Genomic DNA, 22,357 nt, shown 5'->3' on the forward strand with positions numbered 1-22,357 from the left:
AGAGATGCTGCTCCCCCCCCCCCCCCCAGCACCGTCAGCATTATGAATGGATTCAATTATGACCGTTGTATTGTTTGGTTGAAAAGCTGTGGTCTTGAAGCAGCGTATGTGAAACGGGACCTGTTGATCACAGTTTGATCACGGTCTGGGAAGAAGAAGGTTGTCAACCTGCCTAAGTTAAGTAATTTTTGAAGACTGTATGGCAGAGTAATTTTGTTTGTTAGGAATTTTAAAAAACAAAAAATAATTACAACTAGGAGGTTTTTGTATCGCCAATGATGATGATGAAATTCTAGCCCTTGTCCCGTTATAAATATGGGAGAGGTCTGTTTTGAGGCGTTTTCCTCCTTTTAGAAGGATTTTTTCCTTGCTTATGTACACATAACTGTGTTTCTGTATTTATATGTATTGATATTTGAGGAAACCAGTTCCCCTATAATACCTATAGTTTATCTCTATAATTGAGAACGACATGAGCTAAATCCATATTCAAAATCTAGTATTAGGCATATTGTGAAGTAATACAAAAACTTAAAAGTTACGCAGGACCTATAAAGCTATTCTACTATACCATAATAACACTTACTTCCAGGAGTCATACAAGGGCCTATATAGGAAACATATCAGTGGGCACTAGAATATTAATATACCTACTAAACAAATTGATTCTATACAGACATTTAATGCTGTCGGAATAACTGGCCTCTTTCACAAATGCAGAACACAGGCAGACTCTAACCAAGAATGGAATAAGTAACCACAAACTAAAGGCCCTGTTTACTAAGGCGCATTAGCGTTTTTAATGCACCTACAATTAGCATGCGAGCTAACCGTGTAGGCGCCTATAGGGATATTGTAGGCACATACACGGTTAATGCGCGTACATGATTAACACGCGTTAAAAACATTAACGTGCCTATAATGTGGCTTAGTAAACAGGGCCCTAAAAAAAAATATGTAGACAAAACTTAAACTGAAACCCCATGAAATTGGACTCTGCATATAGTGCAACACCAGAGAAATAGAAACAATGTTTTTCCTTCTGTACTGTACAAAATAAAGATAGGGGATGTAAATTTTAAAAACTGGCACCACTCACTAAATTAAAAATTAAAATATAAAAATAAAAGTAAAATAGAAAATAAGGTGATACCTTTTCATTGGATTAATCTAATAGATTTTTTGACTAGCTTTCAGAAGCCAAAGCTGTGTTCCTCAGGTCAGGATAGTTTACTTGGAGGGACATTTTCAAAAGAAACGTCTAAGTCAGAATTTGGACGTTTTACAAAGACATCCAAATTCTGAGGTGGGGAGAAGGTCATTTTCGAAAAAGATGGACGTCCATCTTTTGTGTTCGAAAATACCATGGACGTCCTTGAATTTGGACGATTTGCGATTTAGAGGTCTTTGATTTTCGAAACAAAGACGTCCAAGTCTAAAACGTCCAAAGTCAAGCCATTTGGATGTGGGAGGAGCCAGCATTTTTAGCAGACTGGTCCCCCTGACATGCCAGGACAGCAATTGGGCACCCTAGGGGGCACTGCATTGAACTTCATAAAATGCTCCCAGGTACATAGCTCCCTTACCTTGTGTGCTGAGCCCCCCCCAAAAAACCCACCACCCCCAACTGTACACCACTATCATAGCCCTTATGGGAGAAGGGGGCACTTATATGTGGGTGCAGTGGGTTTCTGGTGGCTTTTGGAGGGCTCACAGTATCCTGCACAAGTGTAACAGGTAGTGGGGGGATGGGCCTGGGCCCACCTGTCTGAAGTGTACTAAACTACTCCAGGGACCTGCATACTGCTGTCATGGACCTGAATATGACATCTGAGGCTGGCAAGTAATGTTCTTCACCAAACTTTTGGGGGGTGGGAGGGGGTTAGTGACAACTGGGGGTGTAAGGGGAGGTCATCCCTGATTCCCTCCAGTGGTCATCTGGTCATTTGGGGCACCTTTTTGTGCCTTATTTGTAGCAAAAACAGGTCCAGCTCAAAACATCCAAGTTTTAGTGCTGGACGTTTTTGCTTTGTTCCATTATGGCTTAAAGACATCCAAGTCTTAGGAATGCCCAAGTCCCGCCTTGAACACACCTCCAATACGCCCCCTTGAGATTTGGACGTCTTTCCGACGGACGTCCGAGAAAGACGTCCAAAATGCAGTTTCGATTATACCGATTTGGATGTTTCTGTGAGATGGACGTCCAAGTGCTGATTTATGTCACTTTTTGGACGTCCATCTCTTTCAAAAATGAGCCTGTTAGTCAAAAATGTATTTAGTACAATATAAATGTATCTTTATTTTCTGTTAATGTGGGCCAACACAGTTTCCATATTATTTTACCCTAAATTAAAAATAAAATTATTTTTTCTACCTTTGTCTGGGCATTTAATTTTTCTAATTGTGTAGGTTGAAGTCTCTGGTTACTGTTTTCCTATCTTCTCTTAACTCTTTCCAGGGTCTCAAATCCATTTTTCATTTTTTTTCTCTCCCACTGCATCCATCTTTGACACCGATATTTCCCATTCAGCCTTCTTGTATTTTACTGACTCTATCCACTCAGATATCATTCATTCTTAGTATTCAGTCTTCAGTCTTTTTTTTTTTACTGTTTTCTTTTTCCCTCACCCAGGCCCTCCCATTTTAATTCTCTTATAGCTCAGTCTGTCACAAACTCTTCCCTCTCTTCCCCCTGCCTTGCAGCATTTCCTCTTCATGTTTCTCTCCTCACAGCCATACAGCATCTCCCATCTGTGTGTGTCTCTCTCTCTTTTACCCCCCAATCCATACAGCACCTTCCTCTCTATTTTTCTCATCCTCAGCTATACATCTCCTGTTTAGTCTCTCTCTCTTTCTTCTCATCCTTGCAGCATATCCTCTGTGTCCTTCTTCCCTCTCCCCAGTCATATAGCATCTCCTGCCTCTCGCTCTCCCATCCAGAATCTCCTGTCTCTTTCTCCACTTTCTATGTAGCATCCCATCTCTCTCTGACTCAGCCATACAGGATTTTCTGTCCCTGCCATCAGGATCTCCTCTCTCCCCCATGCCCCTGCCATATTCATCCAGGATCTCCTCTCTTTCCCCTCCCCCATCTCAGCCCACCCCCAGCCATCCAAGATCCCTTCTCTCTGCTCCACCTCCTGCCCCATCCATGCAGGATCTCCTCTTTCTCCCCCTCCCCCTGACATATTTATCCAGGATCTCCTCTCTCTCTCCCCCTACCCCAGCCATCTAGGATCTCCTCTGTCTTTTACACCCCCCCCCCCCCATCAATATTGCCCAATGCCCCTCTGATTCTCTCACCTCCTGCCATCCAACATTACCCATCCGTCTCTTTCACCCTTTCACTTTCTTCCCCATCTAACACTGCCCTTACGTCTCTCTCTCTCTCTCATCCTCTAGTAAACACAGCATTGCCCTCTGTCCACCCCCTCCATCCAGCATAGCTTTTTCTCTGCCTCACAGTCCTGTCTTTCTTTTTTCTCCCATCCCCCACCATGCAGCATTGTTCATTTTTCTTCTCCTCACCCACCATCACCCCATCTCTCTCCCCTCCCCCTCCTAATTATCCACTCACTGGTACCTCCAAGGCAGCTGCCTTCTACAGTCTGCGAGCTTCCATTCCCTTCCTTTTCTGATTCATGCCACTGCCTCCCCAATTCGGCTGGAAGCACGCGTTCTTTCATTTTGCTTCCAGCCGAGTCGGAGAAGTAGCAGCACGAATCAGGAAGGGAAAGAAATGGAAGGTTGCTGTTCTAGGCAGTGGTAGGGAGTGTTCTACGCAGTGGTAGGGAGAGGGAGGTAGCAGTTGTAAGCCTCCCCAAGCCTCATATGGGGCACCTATGATTTTTCCCTTTCAGCTATTTCCTCCCTTTTCTGCCTCTGTCCACTCAGATTTTACCCTCTCTCATACCCTTCTTCTTTTTAATTTTAAGCAACCTATCAATTTTCCATCTCCTCTCAGTCCCTAGTTCTCCTATTTTCCATCCCACTCCTTTCCCAGCCTTCTATTTCCTTCCATCTACTACCCACTATCACATTTCTACCTCTGTACTCACCATTCTCCTCTCACTTATCTTCTTGCCCCCTTTTGACTTCTCCCGTATAGTTTCACCATTTTCAGAATCTCCTCTCCCTCTCTCCACTCTTGTAGCCCACCCCAATCTCATTACCTGACATCTCCCTGTGCCTTTCCCTCCACCCCCTAGCATCTTTCTCTCACATCTCTTTTCCCTCCCTCCCGCCCCCCCATGGGTCCATTTCTCCTCCTCTCTCGCCCCACCCCATGGTCCAACATTTCTCCCTTTCTTTTCTGTTCTTCTTCGCTCCCCCCTTGATGTAGTATCTCTTTCCTCCTTTCATCCCATTGTTCAGCATCCATCGCTCCCTTCTACCCCCAGACTCAACATTTCTCTCTCTCTCTTCCCTCCCTTCCTCCCATCCCCAGTTCCAGCATCTTTTTCTTTCTTCCAGAACGCTCTCCCATTCAGCATCTCTCCTTCCTTCCTCACCACTCCGGGTCCACCATCTCTCCCTTTCTCTTCGTAACTACCCTCCCATCTAGTATCTCTCTCCCTCCCTCTGCACCACCCCAAGGCCTCTTTCCAACTTCCCTCCCATTCACTATCTCTGTTCCCCTTCCTCCACACCTCAGGTCCAACTTCTCTCCCTTTCTCTTGCCTCCCTCCATGGTACTGTTCATCATCTCTCTCCCTCTCTTCTGTTTCCAAGCACATTATTTCTTCTCTTTCACCTTTCCCCACCACCCTCGTTCCAGCATCTCCCTCTCTCTTTGAACCCTCGCCCTCAATTTAGTTTAAAAACAGCTGCTCCAGGGTGACCCCATGGGCCACATGCCTGCCCCTTCTCTCCACCCCGTTCCAGCGTCTCCACCTTCCCAGTCTAACTTAAAAATGTTTTTTTCTAGGCAGAGGATTTCTGACGTGGGAGCAATTGAAACACGCTGCCTTTGGTGAAATTTGGCATCCTTGGCACTCTTCCTCTGCTGCTGCAGTTCACCCTACCTCTAACATAACTCCTTGTTTCCACTTGGGCGGACCGCAGCAGCAGAGGAAGAGTGCCAAGGAGGTTGAATTTCGCCAAAGGCAGAGTGTTTTTATTTATTTATTTGTAACACTTATACCCCGCACTTTCCCACTCGCTAGCAGGTTCAATGCTGCTTACATAGTACAACAAGTTTACAAAGTAACATAGAATGGATACAGCTGTAATATAATGAATGAAGAGGTGGTCATTTGGATGTGGGTAGGTGAGAAGGGCAAGGGAGGAGGATGGTAGAGGTAGGGGAGTGGGAGGCAGGTGTGTAATGGGATTATCAAGTTGTTTAGTATGGGAGAATGTGTAGGGAGGGGTTGGAAGAAGGATGTGCTTAGAAAGGATTAAACAGGGGAGCATATTCAAGGTTCTGTTATCATAGTCTAATCCGGGTAGCGTATAGTCAGGTCATTTGTGTAGGCTTGCTTGAAGAGGTAGGTTTTTAGCAGCTTCCGGAAGGGCAGAAGGTCATTGACTATTCGAATGGATCTTGGTAAGGCATTCCAGAGTTAGCTGCCTATGACAGAAAAGTTGGATGCGTAATATGTTTTGTACTTAAGACCTTTGCAATTGAGAAGATGTAAATTGAGATAAGTTCAAGAAGATTTAGAGCCGTTTCTGGCTGGAAGATCAATCAGATTGTGCATGTAGCCAGGGGCTTCTCCGTAGATAATCTTGTGAATTAGCGTGTGGATTTTGAAGTATATTCGTTCAGTAATAGGGAGCCAATGGAGCTTTTCACGGAGAGGTTTTGCACTTTCAAATTGCGACTTACCAAAAATAAGTCTGGCTGCCGTGTTTTAGGCGGTTTGAAGTTTTTTCAGTTTTAATCGCTCCTGCACCGGAAACCCTCTGCCTAGCAAAAAAAAACATTTTAAAGTTAGACTGGGAAGTTAGACTGGGAAGGTGAGGAAGACACCAGACAGAGTGGAGAGACAAGGAAGACATGCTGGCCCACAGGGGCCCTCTGGATCTTTGGGGCCCAGGGCAGCTGCCCTGTTTGTCCCCCCCTAATGCTGACCCTGCATATATATAATTTACTTATTTTTAAAAATTATTTATTTTAATATTAAAATGCAAAAGTGTTGGAAAGAATTCCATGAGCAATTCTCTGCATGCTTTTTCTGCTTGATGAACTTTTCATGAGAACGCTCTTATTTTTATTAAGGGCAAAGAGGCAAGAAAAAAGTATGAGCAATGTCCTGGAAGGATCCCTGTCATCCCCCATTAAAGCAGTAACTGCTCATTGTATATTGCTGCTTGATCAACAATATTTGGCCACTTCCACCCTCACCCTAAACACAAAATCCTAACGTCTAACATTCATGCATGCAAAACTTGGCCTGCTTCTGCTTATACCCAATGACAGAGCTTGTGGGAAACTGTAACGTATAAACCAAAAGTGAATTCATTAGTCTAACTGCAGGATCACTCATATAAGCTACATTGACTGTTTTCTAATGAGCTGCTACACTTATTAGTTCTTTGCACTTATGACTTCTTGTCAAACATTCTACAGGAAATGTTTATTTCAAACTTGCCAAATTAAAGACCCTTTGTCTATAAGGTGTTTTTTCTTTACTCTGTCACATGACTTCTATGAGAACGTCATCTTGAAAGCCCTAAGTATCATCACTTCTAAAACTGCTGTTTCTTTGACTAACTACTAGGTAAGAGCAGGACTTGGGTTTCCTTCTGTTCCCCAAGATCAGTATGAGAAATGACTCTTATTGAACTGAGGTATTTAAACAACCATTTTGAGACACTGATTACGTTTTCCTCTTTGCCATCAGGATACACCAAGACCCTTCTAATTCTTGGGTTGATTATTGGTTCCATTACCATCTTTTTTGCTGGTCTGGAGTTGAAATTTGGAGCTAATGGGACCTTGGGCTGCCTGAAGCTGTTGATTTATATGAATTTTGCTATAGGTAAGGTTTTCGCAGAACTCAAGGGTTCATGGAGGGTCTTTTGGACTGAAAGCATTTAGGGATGGATTGTTAGTAAAGCTGCATTTGATTAAAAATTTTAATTGTGATTAATCATGCAATTAAAGGCGGGACATAGCCAGCAGTTCATGGGGGGGGGGGGGGGGGGGCATAGGGATGGGCTGAGGGGGCACGCATTTCCTCTCCCTCCCCACCCCTACATTAGATACCATACCTTTGCTAGTGGGGATGCCGAAGCCAGTCGAAGAAATCCACTGCCAAAGCATCCCCCTTCCTCCTTGTGCTGCCTCAGGAGTGAGGAAGTCAGCGGGGTGCCTCCAACAAGCTGATGCATGAACTGAGCATTTTTGGAGAGTGCAAGCATTAGTGGCTGGAGGCACCCTGCTGACTTCCTCGCTGCTAAGGCAGTAGGGGGTGAGCAAATTTCTTCGGCTGGCAGGGCTTCATCTACCCCACCAGCCATTGAACAGGTACTGCAGCTTTGGAAGGGGCCTGAGCCCATTCTCTCCTTCTCTCTCATTTGTGCTCCCCTGTGCCTTCACCCATTCTCTCTCTCTCTATCTCTCTCTCTCTCTGTCTCTCATATGCTCCCCCCTGTGCCTTCACCCATTCTGTCTGTCTCATATGTGTCCCCCTGTGCCATCACCCATTCTCTCTCTCTCTCTCTCTTATATGTGCCCTCCTATGCCTTCACCCATTCTTCCTCTCTCTCTCATGTGCCCCCCATGCCTTCACTTATTCTCCCTCTGTGCCCCATGTCTTCACCCATTCTCTCTCTCTCTCTCATATGCCCCCCCATACCTTCACCCATTCTTTCTCTCATGTGCCTCTATGCCTTCACCCATTCTCTCTCTCTCTCTCTCTCTCTCTCTCTCTCTCTCAATTGTGCCTCTCCTCCCCTCCTGTGTTCTCTTTCAATTTCCTCCCTTGTCCACCCACCCGCATGCCTACATGCCCGCCCATACGCCCCTTCGGTCTGGCATCTCTCTCAAACTGCTGGCAGCTTTCCCCTCCCCCCTCTCCTCCTCTCCTAGTTTACCTTTTTAATTGCAGTAAGTCTTCCAAGGAGGTTTAATGTCTTCGCCCTGCAGCGACAGCGTATTGAAACATTGCCTCGGCCTGCACTAGGCCTTTCCTACTGACCTGTCCTGCTCCCTTCAAAACAGGAAGCAGCATCTGAAGGGGGTGGGATGAGTCAGAAAAAAGGCCTGGTGCAGGCCAAGGCAGAGTTTCAATACGCTACTACTGCAGGGCGAAGATTTACTGCGAATAAAAAGGTAAACCAGCAGGGGAGGGGAGAGGAGAGCCGCCAGTGGTTGGGAGGAGAGGAAGAGATGCTAGACTGACTAGACGTGTGGGCCTGTGGGCGGGAAGCAGGGTGGAGGGTGGTTAATTATTAATTGTGGTTAATTTTTAAAATCACAATTAATAATTAACACATTAATCATGGTGTTATGATTAATGTGTAGCCCTAATTTTTAGGGATGTGGATGTGAAGAACCACTCTTTGTTGTCTGCTGGGAGTGCATCGAATCAGGAAATGAGGCTGGTAATATTAGAGGATATGGGGGCATCGCTATGTGATAAAACATATAAGTAAACAATGATGATCATATTTTTGAGATAAAATGTTATTATACTGGGCAGTCTGAGAGCATGTCAAAACGTTTAGCAGAAAGCAGTGATATTTAGTCGCTATCTGGGATACGTTTATCCACTTGGGGAGACTGCGCAAATAGCAGTCCTAACTTAAAACACATAAGTTATCTGTTATCTAAGACTACATCTTCAACAGTCAAGACTGCTGAATATCAAATGGAAATCATCCCCTTCTCTGTATACTGCAATAGTCAGTGTCTTCATTCCTTCGCACCACTGATTTCATAAAATGGCCAGATTCTGTTATAGACTGGTTGTGGTTTTGGGGTGAGTCTCTTTATTTCTCTGGGCCTTAGGTTTATCTCCAGCCCTGCTGCTGTGTTGTCTGCATCTTATTTTTTTTTTTTATTTGACAGTATTTGATATCCCGCCACTCACAAACTATTTGGGTGAACATTCAAAGCGATTTAGGCAGGCAGGAGAGGCTCCTGCCTGCTTTCATTGTTTGTGGCTGGCTAACTGCTGATATTCAGTAACATTTAAATGGGCAGTCCTACTGAATAATAGCACTAAGTGGCCATTTTGGAACCAGACCACACAGTAGCATTATGGGATGAAGTTGAGGAGGACCTGGCAGTTATGTGGATGCCAGCAATATTCAATGCCGGTACCTATAGAGCTAAGCAGGCATATAGGGCAGCACAAAAAAGCAGTCTTAAATATGCCTGCTTAGTTATGTGGGTGCCGGTACTGAATATCAGCCAGCACCTACATACAGTAACTTACGGGTAGTGGCCTGAAGTGTTCTGATCACTTCCCCTCTTTCCCTTCCATCTCCCAGAATATCAATACATTATTCGTATTCGGCAGAATAGTGATTTAAATTCTAGTACAAATAATCCATTAGTGTGCTATATACTACTAAAATACTTGATCTCTGATTTCACGTTGTTATGCTAAAGCTCAATGTCCATTATTCTTATTCAGTATTTGTATTTGGCCGAATAATACATTTTATTATTTGTATTTAGTCGAATATTAAAATATGTAATTCGGTACAGCTCTACTTCTAATCCCCCTTCCCTCCCTTCTACCCCCCCAAGAACATCAACAGTCCTCCCTCCCTCCCTCCCTCCCTCCCCTTTCCCCAGAACATCAACAGACTCCCCCCAGGATCCCCCCAAGCCTACTTGCCTGATCTATGTTAGTCTAGTGGAGAACAAGCAGAAGTGATGCCCACTCGTCCTGCCCATCGTAGCTGCCCCTTGTAAAATACCTGTCACGACCTCTAGCAGCAGCCTCGCAGTACTACCAAAGGTAACTAGCACATGCTGAATTAGCCCTGGATATTCAATGCCAGTGCCCGGACATGGCCTGGCATTGTATATTTGGGGCTAATTCTGATCGCAATGGTCATTGTTTTAAAAAAAAACACTGACTCTCATAGGCTGAATATTGACTGGATTGCTGCTAGGCAGTATACAAAGACAAACTAAAGAAGAGAGAGGGGCAGGAGGGAAGGGTGAGGTAAGAAGAAAGCAGGTCATGTGTTTATGAATTTTGGAAAGAAAAACTAGAGGAGTGGGTAGGGGGATCAAAACCATATGTTTGTTGAAAAAAATGAGAGTTCAAGTCTGAGGACAAGATGTAAGGAGTTCCAGAGTTTAGGTCCAGATTAACTGAAGTCAGAATCACATGACATGTCAAGCCTAAGGCGAAAGGGCAATAGTAAGCAGAGAAGATCGAACTGAAGATGAGGCCATATAGGAGACCAAAAGATTATTGAGATAAAAAGGCATTAGGCATTTTGTAGTCCAGGATGAGGAGCTTGCACTCCATTCACTGGGTAAACCTCCCTTATCTGCACCCTTCTCCTCCACTGCTAACTTCAGACTTTGTTCCTTTTATCTTGCTGCACCATATGCCTGGAATAGACTTCCTGAGCCGGTACATCAAGCTCCATCTCTGGCCGTCTTCAAAGCTAGGTTAAAGGCCGACCTTTTTTATGCATCTTTTAACTCCTAACCCTTACTCATTTGTTCAGCACTCACATTTTATCACTCCCACCTTAGTAATTCCCTTATCTTTTATTTGTCCTGTTTGTCAGTCCTAATTGTAAGCTCTGTCGAGCAGGGACTTTCTATGTTCAGTGTACAGCACTGTGTACATCTAGTAGCACTATAGAAATGATAAGTAGTAGTAGTATGTGCAGAGACTGGCAGCCAGTGCTTGGAGATTGACAGAGGAGACACATTGTTGAAGCGATGGGCATTATGGAGAAGTTTAACCACTGCCTCAAAGGATAAAACCACCTAAGAATAGATGGTTCACAGTAGGCTCAGGCAGACTTTGTCATGTGACACAGAGGCATACACCCTCACAAGTGTTACCCCTACAGAATTCTTTTGCTCCATTAAAGCACTGTGAAGTTCCTAAAAATAGAACTGAGCCAGAAGAAACAGCAAAAGCAAAAGAAATTAAGGTGGAACAAAAAGATATGGAGGGACCCAAAGACAAAAAGCACACCAAAATATCAAATGTTGAAACACATACCAGGAAATGGAAATGGAAAGTGATGACCACAAATGCTCGCAGTCTTGGCAACAAAGTTCATGACCTTCAAGCCCTGATGTTGGAGGCAGACTTAGACATTGTTGCAATCACAGAGACATGGCTCAATGGTTCCCATGAATGGGATGCAAACATACCAGGCTATAATCTATTTAGGAAGGATAGAGAGGGTCGTAAAGGTGGAGGAGTAGCTCTATATGTGAGAAATGATATCACAGCAACCGAAATGACAGGGACCTGGGGTAAGGAAGAAGCGATATGGATCACCTTAAAAAGAGATGATAGAACCTCTGTCCATGTGGGTGTTGTCTATAGACCTCCAACACAATTGGAAGAATTAGATAAAGACCTGATTGCAGATATTCAAAAGTTGGGAAAGAAGAGAGAGGTGCTGTTGCTGGGAGATTTCAATCTGCCGGATGTAGATTGGAAGGTTCCGTCTGCGGAATCGGAAAGAAGTAGAGAGATTGTGGATGCTTTCCAAAGTGCTCTGCTCAGACAAATGGTCATGGAACCCACGAGGGAGGGAGCGACGCTGGATCTGGTGCTCACAAATGCGGATAGCGTGTCAAATGTCCGAGTGGGTGCCCACCTGGGCGGCAGTGACCATCAAACGGTTTGGTTTGATATGACGGCTGAAGAGGAGGGTGGCCACTGAAAACTCAAAGTCCTGGATTTCAAGCATGCTGACTTTAGTAAAATGGGGGAATACCTAAGGAAGGAGCTGATGGGCTGGGAGGACGTATGAGAAGTGGAAGGACAGTGGTCCTGGCTGAAAGAAGCTATAAATAGGGCCACAAACCTTTATGTAAGGAAAGTAAATAAAAGCAAGAGAAAAAGGAAACCGCTATGGTTCTCCAAGCAAGTGGCTGAGAAAATAAAGGCTAAAGAGTTGGCGTTCCAGAAATACAGAAAAACTCAAGACGAGGAACACGGGGAGGAATACCGGAGGAAACTGAAAGAAGCCAAGAGAGAGGTATGTCTGGCGAAAGCGCAAGCGGAAGAACAAATGGCTAGAAAGGTAAGGAGGGGTGACAAAAATTTCTTCAGGTATATTAGTGAAAGGAGAATGACTAAAAAGGGAATTGTGAGACTAAAAGATACTGCAAACCGCTATGTAGATAATGATGAAGAAAAGGCAAATTTGCTAAATAGATACTTTTGTTCTGTTTTTACTGAAGAAAATCCGGAAGAAGAACCACAATGGACTGGCAAAAGTTCATTTGAGAATGGAGTGGATATAGCACCATTCACGGAAGAGAGTGTGTATCAACAACTAGAAAAACTAAAGGTGGACAAAGCCATGGGACCGGATGGGATCCACCCCAGGATATTGAGGGAGCTCAGAGAGGTTCTGACGGGTACTCTTAAAGATTTGTTTAATAAATTCTTAGAAATGGGAGAGGTTCCGAGAGATTGGAGAATGGCGGAGGTGGTCCCTCTTCACAAAAGTGGTGATAGGGAAGAAGCTGGAAACTACAGGCCGGTAAGCCTCACTTCGATTATTGGAAAAGTAATGGAAGCGATGCTGAAGGAAAGGATAGTGAATTTCCTGGAAGAAAATGAGTTGCAAGATCTGAGACAACATGGTTTTACCAAAGGGAAATCGTGCCAAACGAATCTCATTGAATTCTTTGATTGGGTGACAGGAGAATTGAACCGTGGACGTGCTATGGACGTAATCTACTTAGATTTCAGCAAGGCTTTTGACACGGTTCCCCACAGGAGGCTCTTAAATAAACCAGATGGGCTGAAGATAGGACCCAAAGTGGTGAACTGGATTAGGAACTGGTTGACGGACAGGCGCCAGAGGGTGGTGGTGAATGGAGTTCGCTCGGCGGAGGGAAAGGTGAGTAGTGGAGTGCCTCAGGGATCGGTGCTGGGGCCGATTCTGTTCAATATATTTGTGAGTGACATTGCCGAAGGGTTAGAAGGTAAAGTTTGCCTATTTGCGGATGATACTAAGATTTGTAACACAGTGGACACCCCGGAGGGAGTGGAAAACATGAAAAAGGATCTGAAAAAGCTAGAAGAATGGTCTAAGGTTTGGCAATTAAAATTCAATGCGAAGAAATGCAAAGTTATGCACTTAGGGAGTAGAAATCCAAGAGAGGCGTATGTGTTAGGCGGTGAGAGTCTGCTAGGTACGGATGGGGAGAGGGATCTTCGGGTGATAGTATCTCAGGATCTGAAGGCGATGAAACAGTGTGACAAGGCTGTGGCCGTAGCTAGAAGGTTACTAGGCTGTATAGAGAGAGGTGTGACCAGCAGAAGAAAAGAGGTGTTGATGCCCCTGTACAAGTCATTGGTGAGGCCCCACCTGGAGTATTGTGTTCAGTTTTGGAGGCCGTATCTTGCTAAGGATGTAAAAAGAATTGAAGCGGTGCAAAGAAAAGCTACGAGGATGGTATGGGATTTGCGTTACAAGACATATGAGGAGAGACTTGCGGACCTGAACATGTATACCCTGGAGGAAAGATGAAACAGGGGTGATATGATACAGACGTTCAAATATTTGAAAGGTATTAATCCGCAAACAAACCTTTTCCGGAGATGGGAAGGCGGTAGAACGAGAGGGCATGAAATGAGATTGAAGGGGGGCAGACTCAAAAAGAATGTCAGGAAGTATTTTTTCACGGAGAGGGTGGTGGATGCTTGGAATGCCCTCCCGCGGGAGGTGGTGGGGATGAAAATGGTAACGGAATTCAAACATGCGTGGGATAAACATAAAGGAATCCTGTGCAGAAGGAAGGGATCCTCAGGAGCTTAGCCTAGAATGGGTGGCAGAGCCGGTGGTTGGGAGGCGGGGCTAGTGCTGGGCAGACTTATACGGTCTGTGCTGGGGCTGGTGGTTGGGAGGCGGGACTAGTGCTGGGCAGACTTATACGGTCTGTGCCGGGGCTGGTGGATGGGCGGCGGGGATAATGCTGGGCAGACTTATACGGTCTGTGCCAGAGCCGGTGGTGGGAGGCAGGGATAGTGCTGGGCAGACTTATACGGTCTGTGCCAGAGCTGGTGGTGGGAGGCGGGACTGGTAGTTGGGAGGCGGGGATAGTGCTGGGCAGACTTATAGGGTCTGTGCCAGAGCTGGTGGTTGGGAGGCGGGGATAGGGCTGGCCAGACTTATATGGTCTGTGCCCTGAAGAGGACAGTACAAATAAAAAAGTAGCACATATGAATTTATCTTCTTGGGCAGACTGGATGGACCGTGCAGGTCTTTTTCTGCCGTCATCTATTATGTTACTATCCAGCTTATAATCAAAAGTGATCGTCGGTCATCTTCTGCGAAAGTTGAAGGGGGCGTGTTGGTAGATTAGCGAAGGCGGGACATGGGCGGGCATGGACCTGGCTACCAGATGGCCTGCTTTCACCGATAATGGAAAAAAAAAAAGCGGCGTTAAGCAGTATTTCGCCGGGTTTACTTGGTCCTTTTATTTTCAGGACCAAGCCTCAAAAAGGTGCCCCAACTGACCAGATGACCACTGGAGGGAATGGGGGATGACATCCCCATACTCCCCCAGTGGTCACCAACCCCCTTCCATACTAAAAAAATAAAACTAAAAACCTTTTTTGCCAGCCTGTATGCCAGCCTCAAATGCGTACCCACCTCCATGATAGCAGAATGTGTTGTATCCTCCGACAGCCTTTCCCTGGTTGCGATGTTGCTCTCGGGTGAGTGTGACACCTTTTCTGTTAGGTGCCCTGCAGACTCACATTAGCAATGCATTGTGGTGGGTGTAGGGTACTGGGCTCTACTCCCATGGTGCTTTCCCCCCCTGCTAACTGGGTCAGAGTGTGCCCTGTTTTGTTTCCTATTGTAGTCCATGCGGTAGTGGCCATTTTTGTAAGCCAGTTTTAGTTCCCTTTTCTGTGTTACCCACGTTAGAGAACGTAGTTCTTACCTTGAATGGTGCTGAAAGAGGGCATTGTACACCATTGTGCCAGCTCTGACCTACTGCTCATCTTAGTACCAGGGGACTCTTTGCCAGTGGGGCACAACCTCTGATCTGCAGTTAACTGTGAGTAAACGTGCTTATTTCAAGAAAGGACTTTTTCAGAGAGATTAGTCTTCAGGTGTGAACTGGTGTGCCAAAGTTATACAGCAGCAATAAGTCCTAGAGGCTGTATGCAGGTCCCTGGAGCAATTTTAGTGGGTGCAGTACATTTGTGGGTAGTGGGTTTGGGGGGCTCAGCTCCCAAAGTAAGGGAGCTATGCACGTGGGAGCTTTTCTGAAGTCCACCGCAGTGACCCCTAGGGTGGCTGGTTGGTGTCCTGGCATGTCAGTGCACTAAAAATGCCGGCTCCTCCCACGGCCAAATGCCTTGAATTTGGCCGGGGTTTGAGATGGCCGACATAACTTTCCATTATCGCTGAAAAACAAACCCGGCCATCTCAAACCCGGTGAACTCCAAGGCATTTGGCCGGGCTAAACCATATTACTGAAAAAAAAGATGGCCGGCCATCTTTTTCAATAATATGGTTCCAGCCAGCTGTAGCGCCGCCGCCAACATAGATCGCCGGCGATCTATTTAGCCGGCGACGTTCGATTATGCCCCTCTATGTTACTATGTTAACATGTTGAACATGTCTCAAAGCAGAGGGAGGTAGACTAGCGTAGAGAGCATTACAATAATCTATATGATAATGACCAAGGACAGAATGAGAGACAGAAGCCAAAATGTCTTTATGCATCAAATTCTAAGTAAAGCTAAGAATGAGGAATGAAGGACATAGTTGATTTAATTTTTGAAAGATACAGTTCTTGGTATTAATTTGGAATCAAGAGTAACAGTTTCACTGAAGGAGAGCAGGTGACCTCGGCACTCTTCCTCTACAGAGGTGGGAAGAAAGGGGGAATTAGGATTAGGGAAGTGGATCACTTCACATCTGTCAGGGTTAAGGAACAATAAATTATCCTTAAGCCAAGTGGAGACCAACTGGAGACAATTATTAAGATTGTTGAGACTACAGTTTGAGGAGAGGGGTAAGCAATTCATCTGTACTCATGATGTGCTTTAATGCTTAAGCCCAAAATGTGTCACATGAAGGGGTAATTCTATAAGTGAGTGTCTCTTTTTAGGTGCTCTGATGCCACCTGGTGAGAACCTATTCTATCATGGTATCTGGGTGCCCAGTTTCAGTTATAGAATACTAGCATAACCTGGCATAGAGATGCCTTATATTTGTGCATCCTACTCACTCCCCTTACAGAATAGCACTTAGGTGTTTTACCTGCGGGGTATCTACTCCAGTGGCACATAAATGCAGGCCCTCTATTATAAATTTGCCCCCAATAGGTGTATTCAATAAGAACACGCTGCTATTGCACATAAACAGCCCTATTTTAGACAGGATGCAGCAGTTGGAATCGAGATGTCCAGGTCAGAACGTCTCAAGTTTCACTAGTATTTCAGAACAGAACCTGCTGATGTAGAAGTTGTTCTAAAATGGAGAAGTGAATGTTTATCTGCCGAGTATGGGCAGCATAACACCCATTTTAGAAAAAAAACATTGAAAATGTCCACCGGTTGAAAACCAGCAGCAATATACAATTTAGAAATATGTGTGTTTTTCCAGTGCTGTCACGGAGACCAGTTTCCCTTGCAAGTTTGGCTTCTGGGAAGGAGAAAAACCCCTGGGGATTAAGGGAGCAACCTCCCCTTATCCATCCACTACTACTACTATTTACTACTTAGCATCCAGTGGAGTGCTGCTCAACGGCAACTGATTACCAAATACTAAATGTGCTTGGTAGCAGGTATAACTCCTGTTGTCGATCTTTTAGACATTGACATTTATTCCCCTTCTGAAATGGGGAATAAACATGTATTTACCTGCCACACTCTTGTCCCACCCAAAACATGTCCAGATCACGCTTCCTTGCCATTTGCATGCACATAGCTTTGAGACGTGCATATCCCAGCTTTGTAAAATGGGGACTTAGATATTTAAGCAAGGTAAATGTTTAAATGCCATTGAGGGGCATAATCGAACGTGAACGCCCATCTCCATGGGCGTCTATGTCCGAGAACGGGTACGTGAAGGGGCGGGTATGTGAAGGGGCGGGACAGACCGTATTTTTGAAAAAAATGGGCGCCCATCTTTTTTTTTTTCGATAATACGGTTTGTGCCGGGCAAATGCATCGGATTTGTGCGGATTTGAGCTGGGCGGTTTCGTTTTTCAGCGATAAAGGAAACCGAAGGCGCCCAGCTCAAAAATGAACAAATCCAAGGCATTTGGTCATGGGATGGGCCAGGATTCCTAGTGCACTGGTCCCCTTCACATGCCAGGACACCAACCGGGCACCCTAGGGGGCACTTGTAACAATTAAAAAAAAAAAAGTAAAATACCTCCCAAGTCCATAGCTCCCTTCCTTTGGGTGCTGAGCCCCTCAAATCCCCCCAAAATCCACTGCCCACAACTCTACACCATTACCATAGCCCTTATGGCTGAAGGGGGGCACCTAGATGTGGGTACAGTGGGTTTTGGGGGCAGTTTGGAGGGCTCCCATTTACCACCACAAGTGTAACAGGTGGGGGGATGGGCCTGGGTCCACCTGGCTGACGTCCACTACACCCACTAACAACTGCTCCAGGGACCTGCATCCTGCTGTGATGCAGCTGGGTATGGCATTTGAGGCTGGCATACAGGCTGGAAAAAAAAGTTGTTAAAGTTGGGGTTTTTTTGGTGGGGGGGGTTAGTGACCACTGGGAGAGTCAGGGGTGGTCATCCCCGATTCCTCCGGTGGTCATCTGGTCATTTAGGGCACTTTTTTGGGACTTGTTTGTGAAAAAAAGGGTCAAAAAAGTGACCTAAATTTGCGCTAAAAACGCCTTTCTTTTTTCAATTATTGGCCGAGGGTGCCTATCTCTCCTCGGCCAATAAACATGCCCCAGTCCCGCCTTCACCACGCCCCCGACACGCCCCCGTCAACTCCCATTTCCGCGACAGATTGCAGTTGAAGACGCCCAAAATCGGCTTTCGATTATACCGATTTGGGCGCCTTTGCTAGATGGGCGCCCATCTCCCGATTTGGGTCGAAATATGGGCGCCCATCACTTTCGAAAATAAGGCCGATTGTATGCACATCTCAAACACAAATAACCCTTCTAAGATGACCGCCATTGTTGCTGTGGGCATCTGTTTGCGGTAAACAGAATGGCGTTATATGTAAATGAGCAATGTTATATATGGATGGAAAGACTGGATAGGTCATACGGTCTTTATCTACTGTCATTTTCTCTTACCATGTTTCTATAAAAAGCGTTTTCTCTTCTGCATTTCAGCTTTTATTGAATTAATTGGGATGATCCGAGGAAGTTTCATCTTCACTTCTCGTATAAGCTTTTCCTGGAGTTATTACATTGGGTGGGTGGCCGTCGCAATGGCAATTGCTGCTGGTAAGTCAAGCACCATGAAGAGAACACATTAGGGGAAACCAAAAAAAAAAAAAAAAGGAGACTTTGTTCTAAATGAGATCTTTATTCAATTTAGAGGAACAGTTGTACTCAACACAGGCTGTGTAGCAGTAAATAATGTTTACATCAGGAGTCCAATGTTCTGAAACACCACAGATATAAAATAATACAATTATGAAACAAATATACAACATTTATACTGAATAAAGATCTCATTAAGAACCAGGTCTCCTTGATCTTCTTTTGTTTGGGTCACCCCTATTGTGCTCTCTTTAATTATACCTCTGTGGGAAGTTTTTCTTCTCTTTTAAGTCAAGCAGCATATCAGAATGGCGAGATTGCCCTTCAGTTGGTGGGATTTAAGTAGGACATGATAGGATGCATTTCTCTACACATGTCTTGGTTCTTCTGTTGGGCCTGTTATTTTTTTATTCATATTTAATATACCGCTATATCTGAAAACAGGACTAAGCAGTTTACAGACTAAAATGCAGCCAGAAAGGAACAATATTTGGATAGGAAAGCAAGGAACATCAACAATCTGTAGCATTCAAAAACTGTGTATGTGTGTGTGGGGGGGGGGGGGGGGGGAGAAGGTAGGAGTAGGAGAGGAAGAATAGTATGAGAAGAGGGGAAGGAGGGGAAACAAGGATAGGGACACAGTGTTTGGCTATTGGTCACCAAACGCCAGGTCTTAATGGCCATTTTAAATCTGGAAAGGGACAATTTTGTATGAATATCTAAAGGAAGACTATTCCACATAGCAGGGATGACAAAGTAAAAGGTGCTATGTCTGGTGCTCTCATGTATAGCTAATCTGGGCCTGGGTAAAACCATATAATGATCATTCAGTGAGCGTAAAGTACGTTGAGAATAGGGGATGGTGAGGGACGCGAGATAGGGAGGGAGGCCAAGACAGAAGGCTTCGAAGGCCAAGAGAAGAATCTTACACTGTACCTGAAAAGTAACTGGTAACCAGTGATGTTCTTTGAGAAGATGAGAAATTTGATCGTACTTACCAGCATGACAAAGGACCTTAATGGCCATGTTCTGCAATGTTTGTAGTTTCTTTACGGCTACTTGCATGGAACCATCTAAAATGATATAACAATAGTCCAAGTTTGGTAGTGAATAATGAAAGAATCAGAGTGTGGAAAGCATTGTTGTCAAAAAACTTATGAACTGACCAAAGTTGTTTGTGAGTATAGAAACAAGATTTCACAAAGGGAAGAAACATGCAGTGAAAAGGATAGCTGTGAATCTATCAACACGCCTAAGTAATGGAAAGAATTAGCCAGCTTCATATTTGTACCCAAAAGAAGATCTGAAGATGGACAATTATGCCAACTGATGATCCAACATGCAACTGTTTGTCAGGATTGAAGACCATGCAATGCGAAGTGAGCCAATGAAACAAGCCATCCAGACAAGATTGAAGAGGAGTGATGCAGGGATAACAAAAGGAGAGTTTTCATTACATTAAATTTACTTCTGAGAAGCAAACACTAAATACATTACACATTATACCATATAATCTTAAGGCTCTTTATATTAATCTAATATCCCTAGTACTTTAAGAAGTTTTAATTAAACAATTACCAAGATGCAGACAGCAATCCAGCAGGGAGAAGGGTGCTATCCAGTCTTTTGCATTGAGTGTCACATGTATGATTATCTCCCAGTTGGTGAGAGGTTATATGTGTGTGCTCAATGCAAAGAGTTCCTAGCTCTTAGAGAACAAGTCTGTTCTCTTGAGGCTAGAGCAGCAGACTTGGAAGAACTAAGGGACACAGAGAGGTACATAGAGGAGGGCTACAGACATATACGGTCTGTGCTGGGGCTAGTGGTTGGGAGGCGGGACTAGTGCTGGGCAGACTTATACGGTCTGTGCTGGGGCTGGTGGTTGGGCGGCAGGGATAGTGCTGGGCAGACTTATACGGTCTGTGCCAGAGCCGGTGGTGGGAGGCAGGGATAGTGCTGGGCAGACTTATACGGTCTGTGCCAGAGCCGGTGGTAGGAGGCAGGGATAGTGCTGGGCAGACTTATACAGTCTGTGCCAGAGCTGGTGGTTGGGAGGCGGGGTTGGTGGTTGGAAGGCGGGGATAGGGCTGGCCAGACTTATACGGTCTGTGCACTGAAGAGGACAGTACAAATAAAAAAGTAGCACATATGAATTTATCTTCTTGGGCAGACTGGATGGACCGTGCAGGTCTTTTTCTGCCGTCATCTACTATATGTTACAGGGATGTTGTAGAGAAATCCCACCTCCAGTCTGGCAGTCCCTGTGCTACCTTGCAGGAGGGAGTTCGCCTAAAAGGAAAGCATCACCCTGGTGAAGTTGGAAGTAATCCTGTAGCCAGGACCAGCACACCAGGGGATCCAGAGGATGTGTCTCCAGTAGTTTCTGCCCAGAAGGGAAGGGTTAGAATGGCTGTTGTAGTTGGTGATTCGATTATTAGGCATATAGATAGCTGGGTGGCTGGAAGACATGAGGATCACCTGGTCATTTGCCTGCCTGGTGCAAAGGTGGCGGATCTAATGCGTCACTTAGATAAGATTTTAGATAGTGCTGGGGAGGAGTACCAATGACATAGGAAAATGTGGGAGGGGGGATCTGGAAGCTAAATTTAGGCTGTCAGGTAGAAAGCTACAATCCAGATCCTCCAGGGTAGCATTTTCAGAAATGCTTCACGTTCCATGCGCAGGACCCAAGAGACAGGCAGATCACCGAAGTCTCAATGCATGGTTGAAATGATGGTGCAGGGATGAGGGATTTAGATTTGTTAGGAACTGGGAAACATTCTAGGGAAGGGGGAGTCTGTTCCGAAAGGATTAAGGTGGAGTCCATAATTTTGGAACAGGCTCTACCTTAACCGAGATGGCACCAAGCTGCTGGCGCTGACATTAAAAAAGGAGATAGAGCAGCTTTTAAACTAAAATGGAGGGGGGGGGGGGGGGGGGGGGGAAGCTGACAGTCACCCAGGAGTGCATGGTTTGGTGTGGAGTATTCTTGAAGGATACTATTGAAATAGGATCTTTAAGAAATCCCCATAGAGAGGTTTCAATAATGGTGATAGAAAGCCAGGAGTGTTCAATAGGAGAACAGAATAAAGGATGCAAATTATCCCCATTAACTTCAAAGCAGCCTGTAGATGCAAGGAAAAAAGACAATTTGTAGTGTCTATATACAAATGCTAGAAGCCTTAAAAATAAGATAGGATAATTGGAATATATAACAGTAAGGGGTCCTTTTACTAAGGTGCACTGAAAAATGGCCTGGTGTAGTATAGGCACGTGTTTTGGCCGCATGCAGATCATTTTTCAGTGCGTCTGTAAAAAATGCCTTTTTTTTGGGGGGGGGGGGGGGGGGGGGGGAAGAGCCGAAAATGGACATGCGGCAAAATGAAAATTGGCACTTGTCCATTTTGCGTCTGAGACCTTACCGCCAGCCATTGACTTAGCAGTAAGGTCTCATTCGTTAACCTGGTGGTAATAGTCAACGCACATCCAAATGTCAATTACCGCCTGCGCACCAGAAAATAAAAATATTTTCTGACATGGGTATCGGAAGCGCGTCAAAAATGGAATTACCTCCCTGGCCACGCGGTAGCAGGGTGGTAACTCAGAATTGGCACATGTTGAGCATGCGTAGGCAATTATGCGGATTAGTAAAAGGGTCCCTAAATGAAGAGGTAGATATAATAGGCATTTCAGAGACCTGGTGGAAGAAGGACACTGTTAGAAAGGTACAAATTAAATCACA

At 45.1% G+C, this 22,357-nt stretch overlaps 1 protein-coding gene across 1 annotated transcript in view; it reads left to right on the forward strand.

The window, feature by feature from the left end:
- Positions 1-22,357, forward strand: part of LOC115476040 (lens fiber membrane intrinsic protein-like) — an 80,701-nt gene that overhangs the window by 25,543 nt on the left and 32,801 nt on the right. Inside the window, exons 3-4 of the mRNA XM_030212160.1 lie at positions 6,849-6,986; positions 18,463-18,576. Coding sequence (XP_030068020.1) covers positions 6,849-6,986; positions 18,463-18,576 — 252 coding nt within the window. The remainder of the gene's footprint in view (positions 1-6,848; positions 6,987-18,462; positions 18,577-22,357) is intronic.

The sequence above is a fragment of the Microcaecilia unicolor genome, chromosome 8 (genome assembly GCF_901765095.1).
Source record: "Microcaecilia unicolor chromosome 8, aMicUni1.1, whole genome shotgun sequence".
Classification (NCBI taxonomy): Eukaryota; Metazoa; Chordata; class Amphibia; order Gymnophiona; family Siphonopidae; genus Microcaecilia; species Microcaecilia unicolor.